At 41.9% G+C, this 12,712-nt stretch overlaps 2 protein-coding genes across 2 annotated transcripts in view; one reads left to right on the top strand and one right to left on the bottom strand.

Annotated features, from left to right (window-relative positions):
- Window positions 1-3,240, top strand: part of LOC109918400 (N-acetyllactosaminide alpha-1,3-galactosyltransferase-like) — a 29,748-nt gene extending 26,508 nt beyond the window's left edge. The window contains exons 4-5 of the mRNA XM_048616555.1: window positions 1,451-1,588; window positions 2,383-3,240. Coding sequence (XP_048472512.1) covers window positions 1,451-1,588; window positions 2,383-3,067 — 823 coding nt within the window. The 3' untranslated portion in view covers window positions 3,068-3,240. The remainder of the gene's footprint in view (window positions 1-1,450; window positions 1,589-2,382) is intronic.
- A 4,036-nt stretch (window positions 3,241-7,276) lies between these two features.
- nelfe (negative elongation factor complex member E) overlaps window positions 7,277-12,712 on the bottom strand; it is a 28,667-nt gene continuing 23,231 nt past the window's right edge. The window contains exon 10 of the mRNA XM_020518329.2: window positions 7,277-9,967. Within this exon, the coding sequence (XP_020373918.2) occupies window positions 9,891-9,967 (77 nt within the window). The 3' untranslated portion in view covers window positions 7,277-9,890. The remainder of the gene's footprint in view (window positions 9,968-12,712) is intronic.

The raw sequence follows: 12,712 nt of genomic DNA, 5'->3' as shown, positions 1-12,712 counted from the left end.
GTATCTATGGAATAATGTGTCTCTCCCTTATGATCCTATTCCCATCACATACTTCCATTTTCACTGACATACTAGAAAAAAAAATTCAATATATTACTAAAGAGATTGAATTTAATTGTTCCTCTTTGCCTTCCTAACACTGTTTTCTTTTAGTGAATCATAGAATCTCTACAGTGTGGAAACAGGCCATTTGGCCCAACAAGTCCACACTAACTCTTCAAAGAGCATCCCACCCAGGTTCAACCCCCAACCTATTCCTGTAATCCTGAATTTCCCATGGCCAATCCACATCTTTGGCCTGGGAGAGAAAACCAGAGCACTCAAGAGGAAACCCACACAGACACAGGATGACTGTAAAAATTCCACACAGTCACCCAAGGCTGGAATTGAACCTGGGTCCCTGGTGCTGTGAGGATAGCAGTGCTAATCACTGAGCCACCATGCTGCCCCATACTGTACTGCTATCCTAATCCTTCATATTGTCTCATCATCCTCTCCTCTGCTGCCTATGTATTTTATGTATGTTTTTGCTTTCTTCTTGGTTGTTCCTTTATACGTTATTTACTCATAGAGTCTGACTAGAGGTTGGTTTGATCATTTGTTTTAATGAAATATTTTTTCCCACACTCTGTTGAATACCATTTTAAATGTTTTCCATTGTTGTCCCTCAGTATTTTTTGCTGATATGTTGGCCAATTTTATTTTGACAGGTTCTATTCTCAATCCCACAAAATTAGCTTTTACTGATCAGGTTTTCATCATACTTATGTCCTTCTCTAGTACTATCTTAAAGCATATTATATTATGGCCACTATTGTTTAAATGTTCCTCAGCTTATATTTCTCATACCTGCTTCAGTCCATTCATCATTACCAGATTCAGTAACAAATCTTCCTTTGTTGGTGTTTTTAAATATTGGTTTTGAAAGAAATATTGCACATTTTGGAGAAATTTCATTTCCTAATTCCCTTTACCTACCTCTTCTATTCAATTGATATCTGGGTAGTTGAAATGCCGCATGGGATTATTATTCTATATTGGTTTGTGCCCTAATTTGTCTGCACATTTCTGCCTCCAGTTCATTTTATGTTCCCTCACAAGTGGAAGCATTGTCCATGCCTCTGGATTGCTAGTCTAGTGACATTATCACTACACTACTATTCCAGCACCATAGCCTACTTCTGATAATCTTCACAGAAAGCAACCAAATTTAAGAGCAAACAGATTCTAAACCATAATAGTTCACAATTTCTTTGACGCAACTTTAAATATATGCTCATGGCATGACTTACTTTGAGAAGCTGGGCAAATCTCTGACCCTCACTGCGAACCTTTCTTTGGAATATGTTGGTACCTGAGTTTAAACCATTGGAGAGCATTAAAAGAAAATATCTTGTGATGAAGACCCCTTGCTTGACTATGGCTGCTAACATCTTTGTTCTGTTTGAAGTGCTGTTACCGATCAGCAGACAAAGACCTCATGGGGTGCTCCTATTATGTGGGAAGGGACCTTTAACCCAGTGGAACGTGATGAATTCTACATTCAGAAGAAGGTGGTGATTGGCCTGACCGTTTTTGCAATTGGACGGTAAGGTAGAGAGACTAGCTGTCAGATTTGCATTTCTGATACCCTCTAATTTGTCTAATTAATCAACTAACTAATTTAATATTGATCCAATGTGAAAACTCACTGCACAGATTCATATCTGACCCGTATCCGAATATCAATCCCAAATTAATTCCACTGCCCCATTGTTTCCCAAGAACCTTGCTCAGTATGAAGTCAATCCCACTGTGCCCTCCCCTATTTCCCACAGCCCTGTATCAGTTCTAAATTAGTCCCACTGCTCTCCTATTGCCCAATAACCTTGTCTCAATCCCAACTTAATTCTGCAGCTGCCATATTCCCCACAACCCTGTGCCAATCCCAAATTAATCCTATTGCCCTGTAGTCTCCCCATAGTAAGAATCCCAAACTAATCTCACAATTATGTCCTCTCCCCATAGTCATCGAGTCATAGAGTTATACAGCATGGAAAAGTAATGCACCAGTCCACTGTCCTGCTTTCTCCAGATCCTTGTGTCATGATTCCTAACTCTTACGAACAAACAAATAAAACGAATTCCAGTGCTACCCTAATCCTGACACACATCCTAATCCTGAAAATATTCACCCAGTTGTCTTTTGATAGGTGAAATGACCTATCCCACACACTTCATGCTCACCTATGGAAATTTGACCTCTGCTCATTCCAAGTGAGAATTTGAAATTGACTACTTTCTGTCAATGTCATCTGAAGCAGGATAAAGAACAAAAATGTAGTTTTTAGAGACACCTTTAGGATTGGAAGAATTTTTGACCTTTGTTGTCCTCCCCATCAGATACGTTGACAGGTATCTGAAGGATTTCTTGGAGTCGGCAGAGCAGCACTTCATGACAGGATTCCAGGTGATCTACTACGTGATGGTAGACAATGACAGCAAAGTCCCTGCCTTGAAGATGTCTCCGGGACGGACCATGAACGTGATCAATGTTCCCAAACAATCGCGCTGGCAGGACATCAGCATGATGCGGATGCAGCAAATCAACGACCTTATCCAGGATAAGATCCGTTTTGAGGTCACCTACCTCTTCTGCTTTGATGTCGACCAGGTCTTTGTGGGGCGCTTTGGGACGGAAGCTTTGGCAGACTCGATCGCTCAGATCCACTCTGCATTCCTCACTGCCAGCCGCAACCAATTCACCTATGAGCGTAGACCGAACTCAGCAGCTTACATTGCATCAGATGAGGGAGACTTCTATTATCACGCTGCTGTTTTCGGAGGCACACCTGACATGGTTTTCAACCTGACTAGGAGCTGCCTCGATGGGATCATCAGAGATAAAAGCAGAGGTGTCGAGGCGATCTGGCATGACGAGAGCCACTTGAACCGTTACTTTCTGGATCACAAACCTGCCAAGCTCTTATCTCCCGAGTATTGCTGGGATCGAAAGCCAGCCAAATATATCAGATATGTCAGGATGAAATGGATGCCCAAGGACTATAAGAAATTACGTGACAATTGAATGGGAGAGGAGTCTCCTAAACCTTTCCTGTTGCTGGGTTATCATCATTTGACTGGGACTGTCTCTTGTCAACCATCAAAATCGAACAGCAACGTAATTTCAAATCTTTGAATGAAACAATTCCAGACAAGAATTATGCAGTCTTTAATGCTGATAACAGGGGAAGGGCTGACAGTTTGGGGCCAATTTTTTCATTCAGGAATATTACGAGTGGAACTAACATCAGTCATTTCATTTGGGGAGATAAATGTCCCTACTCTGACTGTAGCTCAGTCAATCAGTTACTCCAATATTGCGCTCATCATGTGTGTCTGAGGCTGTTCCCCAAATCACAGCCTCTTCCCCTCAGTGTTGTAAACAGTCTTCTCCTCATCACAAACCTCCCACCCGCACCCAAAAAAAATCCCTTCCAATTACCAAGAAAAAAAGTGGTCAAGCAATCCTGAAGTGGATTCTGGTAAGGTGATTAAAAGAGACAGCATTCAAGATTTCAGAAAATGAATTAGAAATTCTTTACAGTGAAGATAATTAGAATGAAGACTCTATTTTATGAACCATATTTGAAGCATAATCCATAACTTCTTTTAAAATTAATCGGTTGGTTTGTTGAAAAGATGATTATTAACAGTTGTGGGGAAACAAGCAAAAGAATCAAATTAGGCTTGATTTGTACTGAAAGGTGTAGGCTTTAAACATGTTTGGTTTTAAATCAGGACGAGCTTTTCTGTATTATTGCCGGGAGTTTTAAATAAAAATGAATTGTGCCTTTCGATGATCTGAAACCGGTCATGGTAGTGGACTTCACCTAGCTAGGTTTTTACAAAGATTATACATAATTATATCCTCCCTGCTTTCTGTCAAAATGCAATGCTGATTGTGAAGACATACAGCTTGAAGGGCTTTTTCTTTCTAAGATGTAATTTGAATGGATACTTACCAATTGCATTCCTTCACAGTGACAAATGGCAATCGGTGAATCACAAATAGCGATCGACAGGTTTACATTGCGCAAGTCACCCATTTCATGGCTGTCCAGGTGAATCAATTCTTTCTTGGTTTTCTGTAAATTTCAAGTGATCACAGTATCCAGATTTGTGCCAATAGCAGTGGTCATGCCGTAGAGACCATTGCCAAGACCCTAACTTAATGACCAGTCCTAATTGATTGATTTGATTTATTGTCACACGTACCTAAATACAGTGAAAAACTTTGTTTTTGAGCAGTACAGGCAGATCATAGTAAGCAAGGACATACAGATCATAGGATGAAAAAATTAGGGCAGACTGAGGCATACAGGTTACACTGCACAGGACATGCAGGAAGCCAGAACAACATTAACAAGATCAACATTATTTGAAGTTACAGAGTCCATTCATTGGTCTAATAATGGCAGAGAAGTTGTTCTTGAACTTGCTGGCGCATGTGTTCTAGCTTCTGTATCTTCTGCCTGACAGAAGAGGTTTTGGGAAAGCATTACTGGGATGGGATGAGTCTTCGATGATGTTGGCAGCCTTTCCGCAGCAAGCAGACATGTGAATGGAGTCCATGGATGGGAACTTAGCTTCCCTGATGGTCTGGGCTGTGCAAACAACCTTCTATAGCATCTTACAGTCCTGGGCAAATTGCGCTCACCTCTTTTTCAAAAGAAGCAAGCGAACCTAGCAAGCGAAGGGGTGACATGGTGGCTCAGTGGTTAGCAATGCCACTTCATGGCAGCAGGGACCTGAGTTCAATTCCACCCTTGGTGACTGTATGCGTGGAGCTCGCACATTCTCCCAGTGTCTGCTTGGGTTTCCTCCCACAGTCCAAAGATGTGCAGGTTAGGTGGATTGGCCAGGCTAAATTGCCCATAGTGTCCAGGGTGTGCGGGCTAGGTGGATTAGCCATGGGAAACGCAGGGACACGGTCAGGGAATGGGCCTGGGTAGGATGCTCTTCAGAGGGTCAGTGTGGTTGATGGGCCAAAGGGCCTGATTCCATACTGTATGGATTCTATGAACCTCTGAAAAGACTTTGAGTATGCTGGTAAGTCAACTACACAGGCTGCCCAACACTACAAAAACAAAGAGCATAGATATCACTGGGTCTTTCAGCACATGGGTCTAAGTCATTACTACTAGTCAAATCACTGCTTTTAACAAAAAGGTTTTTTCCTGTCTACCCTATCTCCACCTGTCATAATTATATTTATCTCAATTATGACCCTCTCAGTCTCCTACCCTCTAATTAAAACAACCCCAGTCTGTCTAACACAAATAAACACAGAAATTGCTGAAAAAAACTCAGCAGGTTTGCCAGCATCTGTGGAGAGAAAGCAGAATTAACATTTCGGGTCCAGTGACCCTTCTTCACAGCTCAGCATCTGCAGCTCTTTTAGTTTTTCGCCCAGTCTATCGAATCCCTCTTCATAACTAAGACTCTGGCAACACCTTGGTAAATCTCCTCTGCACCCTCTCCAGTGCAAGCACATCCCTCTTAAAATGTGGATTCCAGAACTGCACACAATACTCTAGCTATGGCCTGTCTAACGTTTTAGACAGTTCCAGCATAACTTCCCTGCTCTTACACTCTGTACCTTGGCTGATAAAGGCAAATATCCCAAATGCCTTCTTAATCATTTCATCTACCTGTGTGCTACATTAAGGGATTGGTGTACATGCACACGAAGGTCCTCTGATCCTCAGTGTTTCCCAGGGTCCTACAATTTATCATGTATTCCCTGGGCTTGTATAAGAGCAAGGACAGTCACTGACCTCAACAAAATAACTAGCAGAAAGCTAACAACAGGCTATTGATAAAGTACATCTAGTAATTATTCAGATCAGCAATGCAAATTATCCAGAATTATTTAATGAAGGATCATTTTGGAGAAAAACGTTAATTTGGAGTGTCGAAAGAGGGGACGTAAGCATAAATGTAGCAGAGAATTGGACACTGATAAAGCCATATTTTAAAAATCTGAAGGGCAGCAGTATCTGACACATTTTGGGAAGGTAAATAATAAAACAGGCATACAGTAAATCAGTGACAAACATACAGGGAGTAATTAATATATGAATTATGGGTGTATTGTACTGAGAAGGGGTAAGATTCCGAATACAGGGTATTAACTATCTTGGCTATAACCAACCAGTCGAAACATTAATGGGCTCGCAAAACAAATGACAGCGGTCAATTACTAAACACATTCACATATCAGCAGCATAGGCACTGAAAGTGATGCCAAGATCCTATCTACATTTGCCCAATGTAAATAAGCCCATGAAGTTTACAAAATCTTGTAGCTCCTTGGGAACTTTGGCTTCATCTTACCGAGGCTCATGAGCAATCAACATACTTGTGAACCCCTGATTTGAGTATTGGTACCTATATCGCAATTGAACTACACGTAAGGAATTATTATATGCTGCATTAACAGAGTATGAACTGGATTTTCAGCGTGATCTTTGTGCTCCTCCAATTCTAAACTCTTTCACATCCCTGATTTTCATCTTTTCACCATTGGTTACCATGTGCCTTCAGCTGGAAACTTTTAACACTTTGACATTTGTACCAGCCACTGGGCAAGTTTGATCTGTACCAGTTCTCAATGCTGTGCAATCACGTTTGGGATGTGAGCATCACAAGCCAAGGCCTTGCACTTATTGTCCAACCCTAAGTACATTTGGGAACACTGTAGCGGGATGTTTTCCTGAACTGCTTTAGCCCTTATGGTGTTGATACATCCCAGTACAGTTAGGGAGCTCAAGGTGTTTGATCCAGGAACAGTAAGGGAACGGCGATATCGTTCCAAGTCAGTTGGCTGTGTGGCTTGAAGGAAACTTGCAGATAATATTATTCTCATGTGTATGTTACCATGTAGGATGGGGTATGTAGTAGGCTTGAAAATTGCTGTCCAAGGTGGAGTGGCAAGTTGCTGAAGTACATCTTGTACATGGTACACACTAGTGGTGGACAGAATAACTATTTCATATGTTGGGAAGGTCCCAATCAAGAGGGTTTGCATTGTCCTACACAGTGGCAAGATGCTCAAACATTAACAGCTGCACACATCCAGATAAGCATTAACATTGCCAGCTCAGAGTTCTATACTATCCACAGTGGTCATTCCTAAAGCTCAGTTAAAGAGCATCCACAATGGAAAATAGATGCAAAATTGCTGCATTTACCCATTCGGCCCTTACACAACAAACTACACAATCAAGTAGAATATTCTAACAGTTATTTTAATAAAAACAAATGATGCAATATTTACAATTGGATGTTTTTTGGGAACTTCAAGCATTCCAAGCAAGGTCCCAAATTTGCAAATGGTTACTTCGTTTTGTGACAGTGGCCCTGTTACGTACTGTATGTTTCTTCTGCCAACACTGAAAGATTAATGGGCACCTGATGGAATATCTGCCACTTTTGGTTTAGGGTAGGGGTAAGGATGGTAGCAGGGGATGGAGATAGGAGTGGGCAGTGTGAAACACACAGAATTAGGCTCGATCCCAACCTCCTTCTGCCTCAAGTGCAATCAGACCACCCTCACCCTCCCAAAGACAAAATTCTTCTTCTCAACCTATATTGGATTGCAGTGATACAACCAATGCAGTATGTACCGAGGATGGGATACTGGTTTGCTAGCTGGGCACCTGAACTAGTCTCAGTGTTGCATGCCCCCTCTCGCCACTGAAAAGCATTCTTTCCGAACATCAGTACACCAATTCAGTGAGAAAATGAGTTTCGCGCACAAAGCTGCATGAACTCTCAGAATGACTAGCCACAAGAATGGTGGAATCAAACTACCTGAGGAATAAAAGCCTGCGCATGTGCTTATATAGTGTGACATTCAGATCACCCATTCACCTACTAAAACCACATCTGAAACTCATCCCCTACCTTGACGTGATCCCTGTATTTACTATCCAGTCATATTTTACGGGATTCGTAGGCACTAATGCTGCTAGCTCCCCACACTCCTGGCACAGGTACCACCAACACTAGAACACTCACAGGAGGAATATGCTAGGCCTGGAGGGGGTGCAGCACAAATTCCCCGATTCAACCGATAACTTAACCCCTGTTGGGATCCAGTTAGGAGCACAGGTATCCATACAGTCGGACTTGATGACAGAAAATAAAGGAAAGGGTGGCACTGGTAGAATCTCTAAAATGCAATTCTCAAAGATAATACCACGACTGAAAGATTAAACTCATCAGGAGAGGCTAAAAAGCTCTCGAAAAGAGCCCATTCCCAATGGCCAAGGTCGATGAACAAGGAGACGATTGGTAAGCACAAAGAACATTTCCTATATTTGTTAAAGCTGGACTGTAGTGGGTGACAGTGGAACTGACTGGCCAATCAGAGCTGGTCGGGTTTTCAGAAGCCAGGCAGCACTATCCTGCTCTCAAGTCAGATGAAGAAAGAGGATGGGTGTTTCCAGGCCCACTCTTGAAACACGCAGACTGGACATGCAAAGATTGACTCTTAGCATTTGCTACTCCAGTATTTGCTTAGAAAGAGATATGCTGCTAAACATTTTCATCTTACACTCATCAGGCCAGACACAAGAATGCCGCATTTTAAAGGGAACAACAATATAAACTGCATGAGAAAAGGGTATCAGTTGGCAAGTAAAGTCTGATTGAGGTGTAGCCATTCAGAATGCACCAGGGAACAGTTACCTTCCAAGGTTTTGCTTAAATTCAATCAAAGCAAGTTCACTCTGTTTGCTTGAGGCATTGCTATTGGAAAGCAGCAGGGAGTCACCGTCTGTCATTCTTTGGTTTAACTGAAATTCCATTGCCTGACCAGATTTTATTTTGCCTGTAGAAGGGCCCTGCTCATGAATCTTTGTAGCTTCTGGCAAGCATTAGTGAGTCACATTGAAAATCTGATTTACGTAATCTCAGCACAGGCTGATCAAGTACTCTGGTCAGTATCCTGCCTGTTGTGAGCAGGCTAAATGGGAGTTTGATATAATCCGTTATTGTTGGGACATATGCTACACTTTTTGAACATGCACATTAAGCAGGCCAGATCTCCCAACCACTGGTGATTGTGTCAAACAACAAGTTCTTTCAGCTGTTTACAAAAAAGAAGTTCTGACCACACTTAACCAACTGCACCCCTCGATCCATGCTTGCAAAACTCAGAACACAATATTCAACATTAGGTATTATTCCATGGTAGGGCGCCACTTTTTTTGAAGAAACATAAATGTACTGAGAACAACATTAAGAAGTAACTTAAGATCTTCAGTTGAGTTTACAATTCCTTGCATTTGCTTGAAGCTACATATGTTGATAACCAAGTTCCCAATCTCTGCAAACAGAACAAAACAGGTGAGGTTCTGTGTATTTTTCAATTAAACTAAAGCACGTGGGACAACAATTGCTGGAAGCGTTCCCCATGGCAATGCCTTGACCAATCAGAATTGGCTTGCTTTCACGAAATTTAAAGAAAAACTTGGGGGATAGTCATTCCTGGTGTATTCTCCATAGCAATGCCTGAACCATTCAGAGTCTACTGGACAATCTATCAGTATCTTGTTCATTCAGTATAAATTGTTTGTGCTTTGAAACAGGGCATTCTAGTATGATTGTCCTCATGAGGGCAAGACAAAAATCTTCAACAGCATTTCTGTTTTCAGCAACACTACTCAAGTTCTGTGCCATATTTAAATGTGACTCTCTTTAAAATTTCTTTTGCATAATATTAGCAAAGGTTGGGGCCATACAAAAACAGAGGAGGTGGGTGAGCCACTTTCTCCCAAGAGGTACGGCTTGGAGTCGTTCATTCTCTTCACATTTCTTTTGCTGGGTGCATTCTCCCCGTGTTATCTCAGGAAATCCTCATTGTACACCACCTGGCTACGTTTGTCACGGTGTGAACCTTTGGCGCTGTTCTGGACCGCTGAGGACAAAAGAAATGCTTCTGTTAGAGTAGGGTGATTGGGCGATTATCATTTCCATTCTGTCACCATGAACATCCCCACCCCATAACACACTCCAAACCCACTAACTACATTTGGCTCCCTGCCTTTCCTGAAGGCCTGTACGCTCCTGAAGCTTAGCTTGGTCCAGTGCTTTCACTCTTGAGACAGAGGAGCATAACAGGCATTCAATTCCCACTAAGGGACATGAGGGTAGAATCCAGGTGGTTTAGGCTCAGTGTTGCATTACCAAACGTGCTACTGCTCTTGACCAGCTTTGCTCAACAGAAATGGTTCACCAGCCCGACAGTGATTTTGCCAAATACATTAATTTTCCACATGCTCACGTGATACATGTAAATATAATTCACAGGTGTATACATTTCTTGAACAAGCACCCACTGCCATTCATTGATCAGGGCATTAATATAGTCATGTCAATAATAAACAGTCACATTCTGCTCTTTATCTCGGCACATAACAAAAAACATACAGGTTAAACTGCATATCCTCATTCCCACAATGATGTTGTGATTAGGATCCTAATGACAGCTTCTATTGCTCAATTACTTTAATTACTTATGTTTGGCCACATCTGGATTCCCTAACTAATGCTGGGGAGTGCTAAACCTACAGATCATATTTCTTTTTGACAGAATGTTACCTTCATCAGTTCTGTCTACCTGCCCAAATGGGTATATCACATCTAACTGCTTATTTTACCACAGATCAGGTGGGATGGGGGTTGGGTTGGGCAGGGGAGCACAATCTCCCAGGAGCATGCCCCTGTCAAGCCCTAAAGGACATTGCTGCCAGACCGCAGCAGGAGGTGAAGGAAACATCAAGGCTTCACCCTTAACAATCTGTCTGCTGCAGATCTATCTGTCCACAGTAGTATAAGAAAGAGTGATCAATGCACAGGTCTTGTGGGGACAAAGTCCCAACTTCAGACTGAGGAAGCTCTTCACAGTGTTGAATGGCACTACCACCACACTAAATGGAGTGGGACGGATTTCAAACAGATCTAGCATCTCAAAACTAGGCATACATGAGGCACTGTGAGTAATCAACAAGAGCAGAATTGTATTCAACCATAATCTATAATTTCAAGGCTCAGCATATGCTCTACTCTACCATTACCATCGAGCATGGAGATTAACTTTAATTCAATAGCGAGTGCAGAAGTGCGAGCAGGAGCAGCACCATGGATGCCTAAAATTGACCCGCCAATGGTGAAGCTATAATACAGGACTAATTGTATGTCAAACAGCATAGACAGCAAATAACAGACAAGTCTAAGTGAGTCTGCAACTAATGCATCAGGCCTCAATTCTGCAGTTTGCCACATCTACCTGAATGGTGATGGAGAATTAAAAAATACACTGCAGAAAGAGACTCCACAAAGATATGCATCTTCAATGCTGAGGGTGCTTAGCACACCTATGTAAAAGATAAGTCTGAGGGACATGTAACGACCTTCAGTTGAAGTGCCAAGTGAATGATCCACCTTGGCTCGTCGATTAATACTGCAGCTAGAAGTAATGAAATGGCTAATATTGTTCATCCACAGGATGCTTTGGTGTTTAAGTAGTCGGGGTACAATTTAGCTCACTGTCCTCTTTAGCCTCTGCAAAAATGCAGCAAGTGTGTAATTAATGCTCGTTTGCAACAGGCCTAAAGTAGTCAGTCAAGTTGGACAATCAGGTCAGGATGATATGTTTCAAGTTGGCATCTGTAGGCACAATCTCATTTTTAGGCGGGATGGGAGTGTTCTTACTAAAACTGAATGGATTCTAGGAGAGTGTGCATAACTAGAGGCCCATAAAGATTGAAGTGTTTGATTTAGAATTGATGGAATGAGGACCAAACTGCTGCATGACAATATTGTACAAACTGATGCCTGATTACTTGGAATTTAATTGTTTATTCTTTTTATAGGATGTAGGCAACACTGGAAAGGCCAGTATTTGTTTTGCTTAAATTAAAGTGCTTCGTTAAGCCCTTCAGGGAGCATTTCAGTGTTTCTGTGGATCTAGTCATATTTAGGACGACAGATTTCCTTTGATAAAATGACATCAGTGAATCAGATGGGATTTTACAACAATAGATTTATATTCATGATTTACTCATTGTATTTAAATTCCACTAGTTGTCATAGAGTTTCAGACATCTCAGCATGGAAACAGGCCCTTGAACACAAATTGCCCATGTTCTCATGGTGGGATCTGAGCCCATTTCAATCCATGTCTGCAGAACATTAATCTGGTCCTCTGGATTAGCAGTCTAGTGATATCGCCACTACGCCATCATCTCCACCTCAAATTTTCAAGATATTGAGGACTGCAGATAGGGAAGATAGAGGGAAATTATTCCTGCAGTTGGGAAATCTGGGAGTAGGGATTAAATACTAGAGGCAGATTGCTAGGTAGTGAAATTGGAAATATTTTGGCGAAAAGTGGCAGAATTTTGGAACGCTTCTTCCCCAAATGATAGTAGATGTTAGATTTTCCTTGACCAGAGATATTAAGAGACACAGGGCAAAGGCAGGCCTATGAAGTTAGATCAGCTACAACCTCACTGAATGGTAAAAGAGGCTAAAGGGGCTCAATGGCCTCCTCCCGGTCCTGTGATCGACTGTGGCTACATCTCCAGCTACGAGCGAAAGGCTTAATAAGAATGATAATTATTCCAAGACAGGCAATGTCTATGAGCCACAACATACAAAG

The sequence above is a fragment of the Rhincodon typus genome, chromosome 35 (assembly GCF_021869965.1).
Source record: "Rhincodon typus isolate 14 chromosome 35, sRhiTyp1.1, whole genome shotgun sequence".
Lineage (NCBI taxonomy): Eukaryota > Metazoa > Chordata > Chondrichthyes > Orectolobiformes > Rhincodontidae > Rhincodon > Rhincodon typus.
Note: the sequence above shows the minus strand (reverse complement) of the source record. Positions and strands in the feature narration are given on the sequence as shown.